Source organism: Juglans regia, chromosome 1 (genome assembly GCF_001411555.2).
Source record: "Juglans regia cultivar Chandler chromosome 1, Walnut 2.0, whole genome shotgun sequence".
Classification (NCBI taxonomy): domain Eukaryota; kingdom Viridiplantae; phylum Streptophyta; class Magnoliopsida; order Fagales; family Juglandaceae; genus Juglans; species Juglans regia.
In genome coordinates, this window is record NC_049901.1 from 42,306,770 (window position 1) to 42,328,633 (window position 21,864).

A 21,864-nucleotide genomic window follows, 5' to 3' on the forward strand; every position below is an offset into this window, starting at 1 on the left:
TTCAGCTGTTATTGCCTTTCCGACACCACATTTCAAACAAGAAGTTATATTATATTTCACATTCTAAATTATTTTTTTTAAATTATACTAATTTATCGATTAAATTATTATTTCTGTCTGTTAATCTCGAAAATATATTTCATTATTAAATGATATTTTGAATGCAAATGAACGATTTTGATTAAAAAAAATACAGACGTACGTAGGATAAAAAGGAAAGAAAGAAATAGTAATTTAGTTTATATAAAAAGAAAGAAATTTCGGTTCATGCTATTTTCAACGAATAGAGCCTCTCCTTCCCTCGATTCAGATCAATCAGCCACACCCCCTCTCTCTGTCTCTATTCTCTACAAATACACCAAAACCCACGTCGAATCCCCACGAATATAACTGACCCATTTGATAATCTCACGATCTTGGGCCACCAGCTTTCGGGTTCTCCACCGATTAAGAACCATATTATTGCCTCTCTGTATGCAACTATGCATTAATTTCTTCGTTCTGGTATGGTATTTGCAGGCTTTGCTTGCTTATTCTTGTGCTGGCTTCTGCATCACTGGTTTAATGCAGGTGAGCTTGGTGAAATGGACGTAAATTTTGCGTGTGTGCCTGTGGTGGTGACATGCAGTGTGTGAACACGTGGGTCGGAGAGGCTTTGACTGCTGGAAATGGCGAATCAGGTGGTAAGGGTCAGGAGGGAGGCGATTGCGGCGTGCATGACTTGTCCTCTGTGCAATAAGCTCTTCAGGGATGCCACTACAATATCTGAATGCCTTCATACGTGTGAGTCTCTCTAATCCGTTCCTTTGTGGTCTGAATCTTGTTTGCCTTGACTTTTTTCGTGGCAATTTTGAAAATTTGCGTGTTGTAGTAGCATTTTGCGGTCTTTGTTATTTTGATTGTTGTTATTTCGTGTTTTGTTCTCTGGGTCTGGCTTGGTTTGGCACTTATTGTTCTGGGCGTTGGATTATTTAGAATTTCGATGTTTGTTGCGATCTTTGTTATTCTGTCTCTGTCTCTCTCCTCTTACTACTTGAAAATATAAATCCTTCGATCAACTGTGACTATCTGTAAATTAACAAGTTTCTGTTTCATAAATATACGTGTTGGAGAATGATTTGGATGTTTGATCGATAGTGATAGAAACGGAGGGCCTTTTGTTATAGTAACTAAGTAGAATTGTACTTCTGCAAGAGCTCTTGGATTTAAGTCCTTGCATATTCTAGATTTAGCTAGGCTTTGGGTGTGCTGGCCCTATTAGTGAGGCCAGGCTATACGGTTTGGCCATTGCGAAATTGAGTATCAAGGGACCCGTCAATTCTCCTTTTCGTTGGTAATCCATGATTTAAATTTTGCGATCACGTTACTCAAAGGCCTCTTCTTCTGGTCAGGACTCTAAATAAAGCTCCTTTCGTAGGAAAAGGAGATTTGAAGAATGATCATTTATATTCTTGCATAGTTCTTTTATGCCTCTTGTATATCTTTGTTTGAGTTAAATTTGAGTGGTTAACTCAGAAACTGCTAGTGGACGGTATGTGTCACTAGCAAGTGATGCTCTATATAAATAAGTTATTAAAAATCTGACATACCTCTTATTTTTGCTCTCCACTTTTCCTCAGCTATAGAGTTCATTAAAATTTAATTTCTTGAACACGTGATATTTGTGAACTTCTTTTTTCCTGGTCCTTTATAGAGTTAGTGACTCAATGAACAGATGTCTGATGATTTGTATTTTAAACTTCATCCAGTCTGCAGGAAGTGCATATATAATAAAGTTTCAGAAGAGGAATTGGAATGCTGTCCAATATGCAACACTGATCTGGGTTGTGTTCCACTGGAGAAATTAAGGTTGGATCTCATGACCATACAATCTCAGCTATAAGTGGAATCTCTCTGTCCTTCTGCGTCTTTACTTTCAACATTGTTTACTGAGTTGTATATTGCATGAGTTGGGGCTTAAGAAGTGATAAGTTCAGGTTCGTATGATTGGCTGGATACCACTACCTATCCTACCTATCCTACCATATCTTAGTTCTTGAGATGGAGTTTTTGGATGATTAATGACACTGCATATGCATAAGGATCATACCATTTATCTGCAACATTTCTATCCAAGAATGCTCATTTTTCATGCTTCAATCATAAAATTTGGGTGTTTCTTTTGGTGCTTATTTTCTGTTTCCCTAGTTAGGAGGCAATATGTTTTGTAGTTTCTAAGAATGTGGAAAGGCACTAAAATTCAACACACATTTCATACTCATCAGCCTATTGGGTTTTTGGAACTTATTTTTGTGTTATGTTTTCATTGGTTAATATTTATGATACTCTCTGCATTTCTGGCAATATTCTTGATTATCTTCTAGAGCTATGCTTATACGACTCTTCTGTGTGTCTGCGGGTGGGTGGCTTTGCATTCATTTGAATATGCTTAGATTGTGTAAATTGCAGCTTCTCATGCCTTGTTTCTATTTCTAGTCCCATGTTCCACTTTGTAGCAACAACAAAAGTTGTCCTCTTAGGAGCATGCAGATTTATTCTGTATATTGACCATATCAGAGTGGACGCTTTACATGGGAATTCGTTCTAATAGCTAGCATACTTATTTATCTCTGATCATCAGGCCAGACCATAGTTTGCAAGATGTAAGGACCAAGATTTTCCCTTTCAAAAGAAGAAAGGTAAATGCACCGGAAGTTGTGCCTTCAAATACATTGCCAGCAAGAAGAAAGGAGAGATCACTGTCGTCATTGGTGGTCAGCACTCCCAGAGTGTCAGCCCAGGCTACCATGACTGGAAGAAGATCAAGAGCTGTTGCAAGAAAGGCTGCTGCTTTACAAGCCTCCAGAGTTCCCATTGAGAAACAAGTTAAAAAGGAGGAAGATTCTATGGAAGATCATCCTAAGAGTTCAAGCTCACCTGAGACTTCAAACAAGCTTCTGCAATATACTGGGCAGGTAAAAAGGAGGCTAACATGCTGTTTTCTTGAAATCTTTATGCTGACATGATTTTTGTTTTCCGGCCTGTCTATATGGTTTTGTTTCCCATTAGCTGAAAAAGGTTGCATCTTTTCCATTTCACTAATAATATTCTTGCTTGTATATTTGACTGTTATAGAATTCTTACCCTGGTGAGCCTAGTCATTCCACCCCTATTAAAGAAACAGAGAATGATCCTGAACAGTGGGACGCAAAACTGGATCTGTGGAAACCTTTGAACTGTCTGGTGGAAGTTGCAAATAGGACTAAATCTTTCAAGTCACAGGGGTTTGATGCTAAATTAGAACCTATGCAAGTGAATGAGACCAAAGGTCAAGTGCGAAAATCCAAAATTAAGGAAATCAAACACAAGTCTAAAGCCGAGGATAAAATGAATATTACCGATCCTGCCTCTTCGGAAATATTAAAACCCAAAATTTTGCGGAGGGCTCGTCGAAAAAGGGAACCTGATTTTGGAGACTCAGGCATTTCACCCCAAGCTGTGCTGGATGCTGCTGGTGCTAAACACAAAAGAAGACTCGGTCCAGTTTGGTTCTCTCTAGTAGCTTCCCAAGACCAGTGAGAAACGACTTTAGCTTTCAAACTTTAAATAGTTAAATCCATAATGAAAAATGAACGAATTTTCTTGAAAATAAAGTCCTCGTCGGTTTTTTTATTGAGCTGGAATTGATGATTTCAGGGAAGGAAGTGCACCCTTGCCCCAGATTCATGCAAATTACTTGAGAATTAAGTAAGTTCCTTTCGCCCTATATAGGTATGCAGGCTTGTTTATCATGTTTTCTGAATAAGTTCATTCCTTGTTGTTTTAGCATGTAAGATCAATTGAATACAGTAGCATGAGTTTGCACAATTTTAAACTTTGAAAAAGATTAACACCCATTGATCTTTTACTGGTTTTTTTTTAATCCTTTGACATATAGATAAAGAACGGCATTTACATGGTCTTCATTGCGTAGCAAAAGACCTTGGCATTCATTGCTTTGACATCACATCTGATAACTTAACTCTGTATATTTTGATGGATTATGCATTAGTAAATTTTACATTTATCAATAAGAGATCGTAGACTCATCCAAATTCGAAACTGTCCGGAACAAAGTTGTCTTAATTGATTAATCCTGAAAGTCTCCAGTGGGAAGTCTGTCACATATTATCGAGCCACATATTTTAGGGCCTCCATATGATAAACTCTGGTATGTAGTTTTAGTCTCTAATATTTGAACAGGTGTGTATACTGTGGAGACTTCTAGTGAGCATGTGGAGGTGAGATTCCTAAGTAATATGTTCTTCAGCTGCCATCATAAACCTCAATGTGGGTTAGTTTTTCATCATCTTATTTGACTCCATTATCTCTACCAAACTGACCTTCAATCAAAATCTGAACCGTCTCGTGTTATATAACGGAACCATCTATTTTGAGCTGCTAATAGCATAGATGCTTCTCCCGGCATGTATTAGTGTGCAGTAGCTGCTTGCACAGGAATTCACATTCGGCTCAGCCTTGTTGAAGGAAATCATATGTCCTGAGTATACCAGACCAAATGAAAATTGTTCCATTTTCCGCACCAAAATATGTAACTTTAACTTGGATTTTGATCCTCTCTTGCACGTGTACTATTTTGATAAAAAAGCTGCCCAGAAGAGCCAATCGTGGGAAATCTCAATTGCCTTGAAATTATGTTTGCTCATCCCGTTTCCCTCCCCTACTAAAAGAAAAAACACTAAAAAATTACCTTTATTTAATTGGGGTAAATGATTAATTTCCATCAGAGGTAGTACACGTTGCTACCCTGTGAAGTTAATATGTTCAAGTAAATACTTCCATAGATACTGTTGAGTGCATAGACCAAATTTGTCAATTGGAAAATGCTTTTGTTAGTGACTAAACTAAAAGATTTGTGAGATACTAGGATATATCTTTATGACATGTTTGTTGCTTTTGTCACAGGGATGGAAATGTACCCGTATCACTGATTCAACAATACCTGATGAGGAAACTAGATCTCACCAGTGCTGCCGAGGTGAGTGAATCTGGCCATGCTTCTTTAAAAAGATAATCTCTGGTTGATTAGAAAACCAATTTGAGAAATCTTACTGTTCTGTTTAGTTGTGGTGTATGTATCTGTGTTGATGCTGGGCTGCCATTACATTCGGCCGAATTTTCATATCTTTTAATTAATGTATATTGTACCTGTCTAAGAATTAAGATTCAAATATGTTGCATGTCATTTGAGGACATGGCTACCCAATTAAAGTTTTCTTAAGACTAATTTTTTTTTTTTCAACGGGAAATTGAACTTGTCATTTTCAATTTTATAACATCTTGCATTTTTTTAGTTTGGCTCTTGGTCCACCTATATCTGAGCCTGGTTGCATAGATGCTGTCACATGGGTTATAATATGTAGCATCAACAGAAGTTTACATTTTGTAATGTCCTCTCAACTGTCGAATAACAAACGAGGGCCATATCCGGTGTTTGACCCCAACTACGTAGGGCCTTGGAGTGTTGGCTTGAGTACAATCATACCTTCAGCATTCCTCTCTCGAGACTCGAATCATTAATTTTCCCTTGGCAGATTTTACACTTATAATAGATAATGGCCTCTTGGTGGATAAGCAAAATAATTTGTTAAATTCTGCACACGAGGGTTGGCGTTTCCAGTCTACTCATTGCTAACCATATATAGTTGACACTCTTGCAGGTTGAGATCAAATGTATGGGACAACCAGTTGTCCCGACCTGGCAACTCCACAACGTAGTTGATTTGTGGCTACAAAAGGCACCCACATCAGAACGAATTCCGGCATCAATTGGATCGTCGGCCAAGGATTTCGTGATGGTGCTGGCCTATTCTCAAAAGGTTCCAGAAGCATGATCGATCATGGTTTTTCTCCATCTGCTGCCGTTCAAATCTTCAAAATAATCTGAGTATACTCTAGTCTTCCTAGAATCTCGGTGGTGACCGAGTGGCATTTTTCTTGATGATCCGGCATGTATGTTGTTACGAGGAATAATTGGTTCATTCGCAGCCAACATTTTCCTAGGCTTCGAAATAAAGAGTCGTTCGCTTAATGTTACTACATGTCTGAGACAATCACCCTTTGCTATGGCCTGGCAGGCTCTGCATGTTTGCTGCTGCTGCTGCTGCTGCTGCTGCAGCATAATTAAGAGGTCCAATCTTCAACTGTTACGGATTTATAACTTAGACTACTGCATAATTACACACCACGTTGTAGAACCCTATAAATTCTTAACTGATACGCGCTTTTCGGGCCTCTAGTTGAGCTTGAGCTTGAACTTGGTTGTAACAAAATATTCAAGTAAATTAATTACCAGCATCTTTTTTAAATTACTGTGCGAGAAACCACTAGTTCTCACTCTTCCTTTTTATTTTTTTCTTCTTCTAATGAAGAGAACTCCATGTTAGTAAGTTACAAAATGACTATGGCGGCTGTACAATGACACAATACAACATACAAGGAAATCCTAATCCAGCTAGACGGGTCGAATCAACCCGCTGATTAGGATTTACTTAGAGCATTCTCAGCCAGTTAGCTAAAATTTTAGCTAAATTTAACTAAGATTTGTACTTTTTTTTTTTTTATTTAGCCATTAAGGTATTTTATGGGACTACATTCCACACTCTATATTAACTATTCAGGATGAGAAGATCTCTTTTTCTTTGCATTCAATCAGAGGTCAAAGCTCGCAATCCATATTTTGTCCAAAAAATAGACAATGCTAGAAGACTTCATTGTTTTGGCCTTCAAAAGATTACAATTGCACTAAGAATTCTAGCATATGCAGTAACTGATATTTTGTGGATAAACATTGAAGAGTTTCAGAGACCACTGCAATGAAAAGTCTAAAATTATTTGCTAAAGCGGTGGTTTGTAATTTTGAAGAACAAACCTTGAGGTTATCAACAAATGACGATGTTGCGAGATTGCTAGCGATTAATGAAAGTCGTGGCTTCTCAAGAATGTTGGAAAGTATCAATTGCATGTATTAGAGATGGAAAAATTGTCTAGCTGCTTGAAAATGTATATATTCTGGCTATAGTCGTGAATCAACTATTATTTAAAAAGTGATTGCATCTCATAATCTTTGAAAAGTCTAAAAAAAGTTATAAGAGAATGAACAACAAGCAAATAGATAGAGAGAAATAAATGGGTTTTGGTTTATGGAATTGATTAATAAAAAATTCAATTATTTTAATAATATATATATATTTATTGAGTGAATAGTACTGCTAGCAAAAGATTGATAGCATGTAGCAACTGGCTAATTCCAAAGTCATTACTGCTAGTCGGCTGGAGTTGAATTTAACTCACTTTTTCACATTTCACTGGCTAAATTAGCCTTTACCTTACCAGTTGTAAATGCCCTTATATATTATATTATACTCTTGTATGGCTGTAAGACTCTTTGATTATCATTTGAAATAAAATTTTTAACAATTATGTATACGCAAGTATGTTATCGAATCACAAAAATCTCGTATCTCGCATGTGATTGATTCCCCCTTTTGTTTTTTCTTATCATTCCTAACATTGACATCATAGAAATATGTTGTCTTTACCCAATTAAACTCTGAACATGTGTAACAGATGTAATCTACTCCTTAGCTAAATCATCAGCTTTTCATAAGAGCAAAATCTCCTATTTTAAAATATAAGAGAAATAATAAAATAGTCTCTAATTTACCTATTTGGATGTATTAGTCCTTTAACTTCGAGCTTTTTAAACCCTATACTTTCAACTTTAATTAAATCAATCATTTCATTAATATTATTCTAAAATGTCGCATGTCATTAAAAAAAAAACTAAATATGAAATAAATTATTTTAAAAAATAAATGTAAATTACCTGGATGACCCCAGACCGACGCTGGGTTATATTCAATGTGAGATGTGGACAAGCCCAGGCACGCCTGCTGGGTTATATAATATTGGTTTCAACTGTGCACTTTATCCAATAAAATTATATTGCTGCAAAACTCTTTAACCATGTAGTTCAGAGCCATAACACTAACTACTGTTCAGAGAAACCCAGGACATAAAGAACATCAAAGTCTATAAATGTAAAAGTTTGGCTATAATTAGGTTATTAAGTTGATAAGTTTGTATAGGATTAAGTGACTAAAATGATAGAATTTATCTTATTATTAAGTTGGTGATTTTGAATGAATGTAAATTATTTATTGACTTTATCTATAATAATATTAAATTTATCTAGAAGTATTAAATGATGTTTAGATAAGTTCTCAAGGAATCTGCACTTATTCAATGAAGAGTTATCGTGAAATGTCAACATTTCATCAGGAGACAACTTTGGGACCATCAATAGAGTCTTATTGCAGATCAAATTCCTACCAGACTCATTCCGTCAGCAGAGTCCTACTACATTTCAAACTCCTATCAGATTTGTTTCATCAGTATAATTTTACTGCAATTGAAATTGATTTTCAGATTGTTTATTTAAGGGATCCTATTGGTTAAGATCAGTAGAGATTCAGATTTGCATATTTTCTAGAGCACTTTCCAGTGCATATTTTGTTGAGAAATTTTTTTTGAGAAAATTCATACTGTTTCTCTCAGAGAGTGGTACTTGAGTGTGAGAAATTTCGTTTGAGAATTTTTTAGTGTTTTATCTATCTTTTTTAGTGCGTACATACTCCGTGTCGGAGTTGAGGTGACCGAGTTCAGTCATTGGAGTTCTAAGAGAAAAGTCAATATTTGAAGATCATCAGAGGTTCTGGCTACTACTGCGGTAGAAGACAAATATGTTATTTGTTTGGTCAATAAAAAGTGTCAATTGACAAAAGTTTTGTAATTGAACTTGTAATTAATTTTCAAATAATAAAATTGACTTTTTTGGGTTTGGCTACCTCGTAGCGTGTTACCTTTAAAGAGTTCTTTAAATGGTTTCCTTACAATACTAATCTTGGTGTTATACAATTTATTTATTTTCTATTATTGCTTAATTATTAAATTAATTACATGTTTGACGACTAACCAATTTGTTAAATAAATTGATAGATATTTCCGTTCCGTTACAGAGGTACTTAAAAAAATGCAAATTTGAATCTCTACTGATCCTAACCAATAGGATCCCTTAAATAAACAATTTGAAAATCACTTCCAATTACATTAGGATTCTGCTGATGGAACAAATCTGATAGGAGTTTGATCTGCAGTATGACTCTGCTGACATAATGAGTATGATAGGAATTTGATCTGTAGTAGGATTCTGCTGACGGTCGCGAAGTTGTCTTCTGATGGAAAGATCTGTGCGAATTCTAAATAACGAGGAAGTATGACACGATAAGGGTGATAAGTGGTGTTTGTTTAGGACATGAAAAGAGTGAGAAAGGATTTTTGGTGGGTTATGAGATTATTCATGTCAGTTTTAAACTAATGTCTACCAAGTGTTTGTTTTTATGTCTTAACCAAGCTACTTTATTTATTTTGTCATGATTTTACTTGCATTCATGGTCATACATCATGTGCATTTAATCCATGAAAAGTTGAGATACATAGGAGTTGTTTATCATGTCTTTTTTAGTGTATCCATCTCGATTTACATAAGTGATATTTATTATCTTATGAGTCTTGTCAGATTAGTGACAAAAAAAGAGAGATTTAAATGTGTTATTGAGGTAGAGTTGAACGAGCTGAGGGAGAGATTGAGGGGGAGCAGCAGAATATTGAAGGGGATAACTATATACTTGAGGGGGAACATCAAAATATTGAGGGAGAGAACTAAGTACTGAATATGGTTATTGATTATGACTAGAATACTATTTTAGTAGGTTTAAAAACCATCATAACTTTTGATTTTGTTGAGACTAATTTCAAAGAATGTTTTATGTCATTTCTTCTCATTGTTGTATTAAGATTTTATTCACAAAATCTTGGTCTGCTGGTTGTTTTTGTCTCGAGTACATACTACATTCATCAAGTTTGTTTTGTCATCATTCTGCCAAAGGGAGAGATTGTAGATGCAAGACATTCATTAATTTGACTTTGTCACCAATCCGCCAAATGGGAGATTGTAGATGTAAAGTTTGGATATGACTAGGTGATTAAGTTGATAAGTTTGTATAGAATTAGGTGACTAAAATTATAGAGTTTATCCTATCATTAAATAGGTGATTTTGGATGAATGTAAATTATTTATTGACTTTATCTATAATAATATTAAGTTTATTTAAGAGGTATTAAAGGTTGTTTAGATAAGTCATAAGTGAAAAAATCGAGTCTCAAATAATCAGCACTTATCCAGAGAAAATGTTGATTTGAAATTTGTTATTGCAGTGAAGAGTTATCGCGAAATGTCAGCATTCCGTCAGGAGAAGACTTTGCGACCGTCAACAAAGTCCTATTGCAAATCAAATTCCTACCAGACTCATTCCATCAGCAGAGTCCTACTGCAGATCAAACTCCTATCAGATTTATTCCGTTAGCATAATCCTACTGCAATTAGAATTGATTTTCATATTGTTTATTTAAGGGATCCTATTGGTTATGAATAGTAGAGATTTAGATTTGCATATTTTCTAGAGTACTTTCCAGTGTATATTTTGGTGAGAAAATTTCTTGAAGAATTTTCATATTATTTTTCTCAGAGAGTGGTACTTAAGTGTGAGAAAATTCGCTTGAAAATTTTCTAGTATTTTATCTTTCTTTTTGAGTGCGTGCATATTCCGTGTCGGAGTTGAGGTGATCGAATTCTGCCATTAGAGTTCTAGGATAAAAACCAATGTTTGAAGATCGTCAGAAGTTCTAGCTGCTATTACATTAGAAGACAAATGAGTCATTTGTCTGGTCAAATAAGAATATTAATTGATAAAAATTTTGTAACTGAATTTTACTTATAATTAATTTTTAAATAATAAAATTAATTTTTCTAGGTTTGGCTGCTCCATATAGTTTTATCTTTAAAGAGTTCTTTAAAAGATTTCCTTACGATACAAATCCTGGTGTTATGTAATTTATTTATTTTACGTTATTACTTAATTATTAAATTAATTATATATTTGATAACTAATTAATTTATTAAGTAAATTGATAAATATTTTCGCTGCGTTACATAAATATTTGGATAATTTCAAAATCAATAGATCAGTGATAAATAAAGAAAGTGGATCCGACTGCCATTTTACAAGCAGATGCGATTGATACCAACCTTGCTTCCTATCGCAATGAAATTCATCTTTCTACGTCAAGAGTCTAATCACAAATTTTCGGTCGGGACAAATTTTCGGTGGGTGAAGACTCTTGACATAAAAATCCTCTTTTTTATATGAAAGAATCACAATACAATTTTCATCGCATTTGTACTTGTAAATTCCATAATTCCACAATCATCAAGGTGAAAGCTTTAGAACAAGAATACCCAAATTTTGCCTAATCCCCCGTCAACAGGCTCCTCTTGCTAGCATGGCAAAGCAGTAACTACAAACAAAACCTATATAACGTCGATTCGTGCTATAACATTTACAACCATATCGACGGAATGAAAATTTGAAAAACGAAAACCATTTCAGAAGCAAACTATAACCAACTTTGAACTATAACCAACACGAAAGAAGAAAAATGAAATCGATTTGAACTTTTAAGGCTGGAGAAATCAATGCTGTTCTAACCAGATTTCTTTGCCCGAAGCCTAATCAAGTAATGCGATATTGTGTTTTCGGCGCGTGAGGGATGATGTTACACGCGGCTGAACCCAGCGCGCGTGGGGATACTCCCCACGACAGATAAGAGACCTCCTTCTGCGGCCTCTCGCTCGTCGTCGTAATACAAGTCCTCCGTGCCACGAAACGTAGCGTGTAAAAAGACGATGGCGGCCCCAACCAGGAGTGAGACCAACACGTTCAGCCACACGTCGGTGAGCACCAGAGCGACGATCGTGACGAGTGCTAGAGAGGCCAGAATGACGCGGTCGTCGACCTGGCGATTGAGGACGACGAGAGGTTCGTCGCGGAGAAAATAGAGGTAGCACCAGGCGGCGAAGACGATGAGGAAGACGATCATAGAGACCGGATGCCATAAGAGACTGAGGAAGAGGACGAGGAGGACGATGAGCGTGTAGTTAACGCGGAAGTGGCTGAGGTTTCGCTTGATACGGAGGATAGCTTCGCCGATCGCGTATGGGCGCGTGAAGGAGGAGAAGGGTTGGACGAGCTCCCGCCATGGACGTTGCGAGTGGAAAGAAGAGCGAGTGGCGGAGGAAGTGGAGCGGAATACGCCAGAGTATGGCGGCGATTGTGAATTCATTGCAGAGGGAAACCCTAGCAACAATCAAATTGGTTCAAAGTTTCAGACACAGATTCATTCAGTCCCCAATCGAAAACAAAGAGAGAAGCAATGAACGACGTCGTCTCATGGTCCCCGGTAATTTATCCATACTTTCGAATTGGATTGGCCCGTGAAAAAGGAGGGATGTCGGCAACCAACAAAATATATATCGAATTAAATTTTTTAAATTTTCTTACCAATTAAATTATATTAGTAGCGTAAAAAATTATGTCAATTTAGGGCTGCCGGCCCATCCGGCTCCCACCTGCATGATGCCTGGTGTGCTATCCTCCTGCCTCATGCGGGTGAGCGGGCGGGTTGTTGATTTGGAGTAATGATATCCTTACACATTTTTTATTATTATTTTATTATTATTATTATTTTTTTTGTTAATTTTACTATTTAAATATGGATAAAAAAATCTCAAAATATGACTTTCTTGCTTAATCTAAAAATAAATAAATTCAATCAACTAACGTAATCATGTAATTTAATTAAAAATAAATTTAATTTTATAAAAAATGACATTCTTAGTTGATTAAATTTATCTTCTTATAAATTATGCAAGAATGTCATATTCTGAAATTTTTAATCCAGATTCAAATGGTAAAAAGAAAAAAGAATTAGATAGTAAAATAGTAGTAAAAGAGGTGTAAGGCTGCGTTTGGTTCCTTAACTCATCTCAACTCATCATTACAACTTTTTCAAATCCCAACACAAAATATAATAAACAATTTTATTTTTTCAAATCCCAAAATAATAATAATATTAAAAAATAATATTCTAACAATATTTTATTATCTCAACTCAACTCACTTCAATATCCAAACACAACAGTGTATCATTACCTTTGTTTTATGTGCGAGGGACCAGGTGGGTGGAATCTGCCCAATTCATCGTGTAAAAGGAAAAATTCATAAACTTCGTAATTATTTGTGCAGGAGAGGTGCTAGAGCCACAAACAGATTTTACAAAAATAAACTCATAAGTTGATGTGGTTTCATATTATATAATAGATCTGTTTTACAATCTAATGTACCATATCAATATATAAATTTAATTTTGTGAAATTCCTTTCATGACTATAGCATTTATCTTTTTATGGTCGTCACCCAACACAATTTCCCTCTCCTTCACGCTCATCGCCTAACGTCAATGCTTCTTCACTTATTGTCCTCTTCTATTTTTCATCTCCTCTTTTCATCCTCTTCCTCTTTTTCTCCTCACAGACCCCATGGCCACGGTAGCCCGTCGCTGACATGCTGTCTTCTTCACCCTCTTATTCTTCTTCTTCCTCCTCTTCTTCTCTCCCTTCTCTTATTATCTATACAAACCCATTGCCAACCGTGACCATTAGTCTCTAAATAGACCCTCGGCCAGTATCGATCGTGTCTCTACACAGACCCATGCAAGGTCAATCGCAGTCGTGGTTCTTTGCGTATTTCTTTGGCTTCATATGTTGTTTTGTTAGATATATGTATTATTTTGTTGGATAGGTGTATGTGGGGTTTGATCCGTAGATTTGGATATGTTGATTTGGTAATTGGGCCTATTAATTTGGTGGTTGAAAATAAATTAGTTTTTGTTTGGTGAATTCTGGAGGGCTTGCAAGGCCATCTGCCCGCTTGGCAACTGGGCAGGGTACCAGGAATGGGGCTAGCAAATGTTCGCCCACCCAGGCGAGAGCGGGGAGCAGATTGGGTAGCTTCCCACTCATATATTGTGGGTAGGTAGCTTTGTGCTAATCACACTGGTTTATCCACTTTTGTCAACCTCGCCAACTGCCCACTGTGGATTGCAGCTAGGGGTGTAATCGCTTCGGGAGAGGTCATGGGCTGAAAATTTCGGTCAATTAATTTTGCTGGACCAGACCGTTAACAATCAGTCCGGTCGGTCCATTCAGTCCGATTTGGTCCATGAACATTTTTTTTCTCTTTTTTCTTTTTTTGACAGAAAAATTAATACAAAAAATTAATAAAATTAAAATTAAGTAATCTCTTTAACATTTCATTGTATATATGGTCAATAATGATATCTTAGATGAAAATTATATAATTAACTTATACAAGTACTATACAAAATAATATATTATATATATAATATTTAAAATATATATACATTCAGTTGGTCTCGATTCAGTCCATTCAATTTTTTGGGTCCGAATTGATAGTCTTACAACCCTGATTGCTGCCCCTTCTGGCTCACCACAATCGATTAATAAAAATAAGAGATGATTCAAAGATAATACAAAATTACTACATTTACATAAATGGATAAAATGTTATATATAAGGTACCTTTAACAAAAATATCTTACAGTCAAATCTCATTCCAATAATTAGTAAGCTTTCATGCGTTTTGTTTTGCTTTGAAAAGGGGAGGTGACAGTGCAAAAATCAAGCACCACCAAACAACTATAGTTTGTAGCCGAAAAAAGGCTTAAAATAGTCTCAAATCTATTCCAAAAATTAAAAAATAATGAGTCTTAGCCATAAGTACATTTCGTTTGGCACGAGTCTCAAAAATAGTAAAACCATAGCATACCAATGAAGGGGAAAAAAAGAAAGCACAAGAGAACAAATGAAAAACGTGAAATATGCATTTTCAGGCATGAAATTTGAAGGATTCGTTAAATCCTATTATTTGGTATAGAGATTACAGGATAAAATTAAAAATAAATTTAATTTTATAAAAAATGACATTCTTTAACTCTTTGAATCAATTTTTATAAAATTAAATTTATTTTTAATTAAATTACATGATTATGTTGGTTGATTAAATTTATTTTCTTCTAGATTATACAAGAAGATCATGTTCTGAAATTTTTAATCTAGATTCAAATAGCAAAAAAAAAAAAAAAAGGGTAGTAAAATAGTAGTAAAAGATGTGTAAGTGTATCACTACCTTTGTTTTATGTTTGAGGGACCAGGTGGGTGGAATCTGCCCAATTCATCGTGTAAAAGGAAAAATTCCTAAACTTCGTAATTATTTGTGCAGGAGAGGTGCTAGAGCTACAAACAGTTTTTACAAAAGTAAACTCACAAGTTAATGTGGTTTTATATTATATATTAGATCTGTTTTGCAATCTATCGCGTCAATATATAAATTTAATTTTGTGAAATTCCTTTCACGGCTATAGCATTTATCTTTTTGCGGCTGTCGCCGAACACAATTTTCCTCTCCTTCACGCTCATCGCCTAACGCCAATGCTTCTTCACTTCTTGTCCTCTTCTTTTTTTCATCTCCTCTTTTCATCCTCTTCCTCTTTTTCTCCTCACAGACCCCATGCCCATGGTAGCCCGTCGCCGACACCCCGTCTTCTTCACCCTCTTATTCTTCTTCCTCCTCTTCTTCTCTTCCTTCTCTTATTATCTATACAAACCCATTGCCAACCGTGACCATCAGTCTCTAAGTAGGCCCTCGGCCAGTATCGATTGTGTGTGTCTCTACACAGACTCATGCAAGGCCAATCGCAGTCGTGGTTCTTTGCATATTTCTTTGGCTTCATATGTTTATTTTTTAGATATGTATTATTTTGTTGGATAGGTGTATTTGGGGTTTGATCCGGAGATTTGGATGTTGGATTTATTGATTTGGTAGTTGGGCCTATTAATTTGGTGGTTGAAAATAAATTAGTTTTTGTTTGGCGAATTTTGGAGGGCTTGCAAGGTCATCTGCCCGCTTGGCAACTGGGCAGGGATACCAGGAATGGGGCTAGCAAATGTCCCCCCACCCAGGCAAGAGCGGGGAGCAGATTGGGTAGCTTCCCACTCGCACAGTGTGGGTAGGTAGCTTTGTGTTAATCACACTGATTTATCCACTTTTGTCAACCTCTCCAACTGCCCATTGTGGATTGCAGCTAGGGGTGTAATCGCTTCGGGAGATGTCATGAGCTGAAAATTTCGGTCAATTAATTTTGCCGGACCGGACCGTTAACAATCAATCCGGTCGGTCCGATTTGGTTCATGAATATTTTTTTTTCTTTTTTGTGACAGAAAAATTAATATAAAAAATTAATTAAATTAATAAAATTAAAATTAAGTGATCTCTTTAACATTTCATTATATATATGGTCAATGGTGATATCTTGAACGAAAATTACATAATTAACTTATACAACTACTATACAAAATAATATATATATTATATATTTAAAATATATATACATTCAGTTGGTCTCGATTCGTTCGTTTAATTTTTTGGATCCGAATTGATAGTCTTACAATCCTGATTACAGCCCCTTCTGGCTCACCACAATCGATGAAGATTATTAATAAAAAAAAAATTTACATACTACACCTTCATTCACTCTTATCACTAGGATCAAGTATCAAATATATGTAAATTGTTAAATTCTTTTTGATAAAAATAAGAGATGATTCAAAGATAATGCAAAATTGCTACATTTACATAAATGGATAAAATGTTATATATAAGGTACTTTTAACAAAAATATCTTACAGTCAAATCTCATTCCAATAATTAGTAAGCTTTTATGCGTCTTGTTTGGCTTTGAAAAAGGGAGGTGACAGTGCAAAAATCAAGTACCACCAAACAACTATAGTTTGTAGCTGAAAAAAAGGCTTAAAATAGTTTCAAATCTATTCCAAAAACTTGAAACAATGAGTCTTAGCCATAAGTAAATCATTTCGTTTGGCACGAGTCTCAAAAACAATAAAACCAAAGCATACAAATGAAGGGAAAAAAGAAAAGTACAGGAGAACAAATGAAGAACGTGAAACATGCATTTCAGGCATGAAATTTGAAGGATTCGTTAAATCCTATTATTTGGTTTAGAGATTATAGGATAAAACTAAAAAAAATGGAAAAGTCATTGAGATTGTGATTGTGGGGATCTCGAAAAATCTCACTTATTGACTGTAGGTTTGGATAGTGAGGTGAAAATTTTTAATTTTATATAAAAGTTTAAAATATTATTTTTTAATATTATTCTTGTTTTGCAATTTGAAAAAGTTGAATTATTTACTATATTTTGTGTGAAAATTTAAAAAAATTGTAATGATGAGATGAGATGAGAATTTTATGTCTCATCCCACTTCACTTGCCAAACTTGCCAGGTTGGAAAGTGGGGAGGTGTTCAAACTTTCCAGGTGTTGGTACTAGCAACTGAAAGACTGTTGGATTGACATGGGCATTACTTATTGACTAACCCAAAAACAAAATGACACAGTAACATTTGAAAACACCATGAGAGGCTTACATTGGTTGGTGCAAGTTTGAACACTTGGGACCAAAAATGCACTGACATTTACAATGTAACAATGCATCAAATTAGTAATGAACAAGTAGATGCTATATTCGCACATTAGCTATACTGGAAATTAAAGCATTTTGATATGGTTTCAAGTTCAGTCTGCAGTGTAAGCTATGAATAGGAAACTCGCATATCAGTTGGAAAATAAATATATTATAAACAGTACTTACATATCATGAAAGAATTTGTATGTCTTGATATCTTTGATGATGAACTTAACAGCACCAATGCAACCTAACACTGCAACAGCTGAGAACCAGGTAGCTATTGCAATATTAAGGAGCTGCACTGAATGGCGAAGTTTGGTGTTCTTGGGCATGCTACCCGCTTTCAGATATGCTATTGCAGGGAAGACAAAGTCCAGTGGAGTGAACCCAATTGCCCCACAGATGGACACAAAATCCCCAAAAAAGGGCATTGCGGAGGCAATAAGAGTAATAAGAACCATGTAAATGGAGGTGAATGTAAGACGGATGAAGTGTTTTCTCAGAGGAACATTTCTATTAGCTTTATTGGACAGAAATCTTTCCTCAAAGTAGGCATATGTTGGCCTGCAATATATCTAGAAAGAAGCAATTTAGTTCAAAGAGGCATTCAAGTAATAAGAGAAAAAACATGGAAAATGCGAACTTGTCCTATGGTTTTGCCCCCTCATTTTGACTGCTCACGTATTTTTTTTAATTTATTTTATTTACTGATTAAGGAAGTAACTATTAGTAAATTTGTGTATTTTTGTTAAAAAATGTTTAAAAATTATTTGAAAGAAAGAAAAAAAAAAATTGCACTAGCTGTATTACCATTGGGCAGCCAACTAGCACTGTCCAAAAAACATATATGACAAAATAATGGGAAGATTCTAGTGGAAAAAACCTAACACTGCAAACTTGGTTTGATGCCGAGAAAGTTTAAAATTATGTATCTGAATGCTCATATGGCCAATTTCTCTGTTCTTTTATTTTTCAGGTATTTTCTGTATTCACAATTTGAATTTATGTAAGACTGATATTGGTTGTCACAGTGCAATATTGTTTTCAGAACATTATTTTCTACAGATTTTATGGGTAAATTATGACACGCTTTTAAAAAGAAATCTAGAAATCTGTCCTGAAAAAATGAGAAATATAAACACGAAAAAAAAAGAGAAGGAAAGTGCAGATGTTTATTCAATACATGTTACAAAGAGTACCTGATAGCATCCTGATATTTGAATCACAGCAAAGAGATTGGCCATGACAATTGTCCATTCAGGAACACTTAAAGAAGATACTATGTAAGCCTGGACTTCTGATCCAAACGCCCAGTATCCACAGAAGGCTAATATCCAGTAAGACACGATAATGATACTGTATGCTGCCGTTACACCTTTATACATATTCTTCCTTGCAGGTTCTCTTACAGTGTTCTGGCAAGCAAATGATTGTTTGTAGTCACCATATTCATTGTTAAGAACGTATGAATTTCAAAACTCAGTTTCAGTTATCAATTTAAACAGTTTAGAATATAAACTAAATAACTAAATTCACTTCTTTTCGTATATCATGTTAAATCACCAATTGTCTTAAAAGCTTAAGCTTATGAACAAGATGAATTTAACTAACAGATTAAAAAGGAAAAGAACATGGCTTTTGGCTGATTGAAAAAATCAACCCCAAAAAAAAAAACAAAAATTAAATTTAACTTCTTGATGTAAGTTGTTGTGGAAATATATTACTTGTATTTCTGGAAGCATTGCATCTCCAAAGGAAAAGGCAACTACACCAAGAGCATTAAAGGCTTTAAAGATCTTAAGAGAAGAGCTCCCTTGCAAACTGTAACTTGATGTGTTTCTGTCAATCTTTTTTCCTAAAAGGACATGAAAAAAGAAAAGTTAAAAACATAAACTGGAGATGAAGTTGTGAAGTGACTACTTTGGAAGGGGGAGATAGATTCAAGTCAAGAGAGCAGGCAAACAGAAGTATCACAAAGCCTACCATTATAAATTGACACACCAATGGTTGTAGCAGCAAACCCAATCGTGCTTAAAGTGCACAATGAATTTACCCATCTCAATGAGTGGATGTCAGGAAGCTGAGAGAGAACAAGTTCAAAGGCTCCAAAGAAAATAATGAAATGCTGCAAGGTTAAGGCACCATCCTCGCTAAAGTGTTTATAAACTGCCTGCATAAAGATGGAATAGAAATTCACCACCTCAAACCCAAAAAAGAAAAACTGGAAAAAGAAAGAAGAATGAAAAAAGAAACACATATATTACTGTTCTTATCATTTTATGATTTCCTAACCTTAAGGCTGCTCCCAGCAGCAATTTGAATGGCAATGTTGTTGCCCAAAGATGCCACCTGCTGAAAAAATGCAATAGAGTAATAACCCCAGAATCCTTGGAAAAAAAAGAAAATATTAGAGTCAGGTAAGCATAAAATTAAAATAGAGAAGTTAAGTTCAGGTTATAAACAACAAGATCTTTTAATTTTAGTTGTCTATGAGCATTTGTAGTTCATAATTGCCTGACTTAAAAACAAACTATAGCTCATTCATTATCCAAAGGGAGAAACAGAGGGTCTGGTGTTCAATAAAGTTGGCCCTTATGTTTTAGGTCGACAAGACGATTTGGGCGTTCAAGTTGTGATGTTCTGAAATGTACCCAACAAAACAAAAATGTCTCTCCATCATTTTACTATCAACAATTATAATGAAGTAAAGGTTATCTTTCTTATTGTTGTGGCTGCTGTCACTATTGTTCTTGTAATTATAAACTGAAATAATTCAGGAGCTAATACCAACCAAAGATGCTCCCTGCAAGTTTTCTGTACGTAATTTGCTTCTTCCCATTCCATCTCCATAACGATGCGATCAGAAGACTAGAATACCAAGTTGCCAATGTTCCACTCACTAAACTACTCACACCTGAAAGGAGGAGTAGCAACAACATTATCCACAATAAGTACTGCCAATTTAAGGGAAAAATGCAATTAAAAAGAAATTATCGCTCACCGAATATAGACGAGAAGAAAATAAAAGGCCATGACTTAAAGCATAGCTTTATCTAAATTTCCAGTGCCAGAGACTCAAATTAGAAAAAAAAAAAAAAATCAAAACTTTAACTGAATTCAGCTTCTGTTATCCGGGTTCCCCTTACAGGCCTAACTGGGTAGATAATATTTTGGCAGTTGTGCACGTATTGGCTATTGGAAAGTGATCTTTTGGATTCGGATTCATTTGAAGGGAATCACGTCCCTAACTACCTGGTAACCAACAAGGCACTTAGAGCCAGCCCAAAATTTTAAAAGAAAAATCCGTAGTAGTTAAGAAATGAATAATAAGAAGAACAGTAGTTAGTACAGAAGTAACGATCATGCTAAGTGAAAATAGAGTATTTGGGTAAGCAACCCTTCCAAGAGTGCTCTGGTTTTTGGGTTTGTTTCTGGTTGAATTATGGGGCCGAGAGAATTCTCTGTGCAGGTTCTCTTTTGGGTGCTGAAGAATACGTCGGTCGATTTCCCCTCTGCACTTACTTGTCAAAGGTTCGAGTGCTGCTGGAAGTGTCTTCTCCGATGTGCAACTACAGTCAAAATTGAGGTTTAAAATTTATTGAAAAGTTGCTTCCTTGTCTGTTTTGAATCAACGCCATCAAGCACGATTATTTCTCCTTTTATCGCACTTTAATTACTTACTTAAAAGAAGTAATTTTATCATTCCTCTTCTTCTTCTTCTTAGGAGCTCAACTCAGTTGAGTATAGCAGTTTTCTATTGCTTAACAAGTTTTCTTGGCTACCAGACACAGAGTTGATAAACAGAGGAATCAAATAGAACTGACCGAGGGGCCAACCGAGAGAGGCAAGAGCAAAGGGCAAGGGAGCGTAAGCAGCAGGAGTGGCAATCGTGGTGGCGACATGGAAAGCCGCGTGCTTCCACGTCCCTCTTCCATCCACCTCTCCTGCTTCTTCTACACTATCTTCTCCATGTTTCTCTGCTGCTGCTGCTGTTGGTGACGGCGGTAGCGAACTCACTGGTGGCTGAGAAGAATACTCTGAGAACATTGCAGCGGGTCAGCTAGTTAGAATTTTGCAGTTGAAACTGGCACAAATCACAGACTAGGGGTAAGAGTCGTCCATTCATAAATGAAACTCCTTTTCTTTTCTTTTGACCTTTCGTTTTGTGAACATGCCGGGGAAGATAAACCGTGGGGAAGTTTGCAAAGTCCAAACGATTACGTAATATCCCACGACATAATTCAGAACCCTATAAAGTTTGGTCCCAATAATACTATCATCCCTATGAATATGATTCCAT

At 35.6% G+C, this 21,864-nt stretch overlaps 3 protein-coding genes across 3 annotated transcripts; 1 reads left to right on the forward strand and 2 right to left on the reverse strand.

Moving 5' to 3' along the window:
• The first annotated feature begins 269 nt into the window (after window positions 1-269).
• On the forward strand, window positions 270-6,350 carry LOC108996059 (E3 ubiquitin protein ligase DRIP2-like). Its single transcript, XM_018971808.2, has 8 exons — window positions 270-472; window positions 571-783; window positions 1,749-1,848; window positions 2,621-2,954; window positions 3,115-3,554; window positions 3,676-3,726; window positions 4,945-5,017; window positions 5,700-6,350. The coding sequence occupies exons 2-8, from the start codon at window positions 669-671 to the stop codon at window positions 5,871-5,873; spliced, it is 1,287 nt and encodes a 428-aa protein (XP_018827353.1). The 5' UTR covers window positions 270-472; window positions 571-668; the 3' UTR covers window positions 5,874-6,350.
• Window positions 6,351-11,266: 4,916 nt separating this feature from the next.
• On the reverse strand, window positions 11,267-12,506 carry LOC108995906 (PRA1 family protein E-like). The gene has a single exon (XM_018971577.2). The coding sequence runs from the start codon at window positions 12,280-12,282 to the stop codon at window positions 11,716-11,718; it is 567 nt and encodes a 188-aa protein (XP_018827122.1). The 5' UTR covers window positions 12,283-12,506; the 3' UTR covers window positions 11,267-11,715.
• A 5,090-nt stretch (window positions 12,507-17,596) lies between these two features.
• Window positions 17,597-21,709, reverse strand: LOC108995908 (GABA transporter 1-like). The gene is made up of 7 exons (XM_018971579.2): window positions 21,389-21,709; window positions 20,356-20,478; window positions 19,857-19,951; window positions 19,548-19,734; window positions 19,289-19,419; window positions 18,764-18,979; window positions 17,597-18,139 (listed from the first exon to the last, which is right to left on the reverse strand). The coding sequence occupies exons 1-7, from the start codon at window positions 21,609-21,611 to the stop codon at window positions 17,744-17,746; spliced, it is 1,371 nt and encodes a 456-aa protein (XP_018827124.1). The 5' UTR covers window positions 21,612-21,709; the 3' UTR covers window positions 17,597-17,743.
• Between the last annotated feature and the right edge of the window lie 155 nt (window positions 21,710-21,864).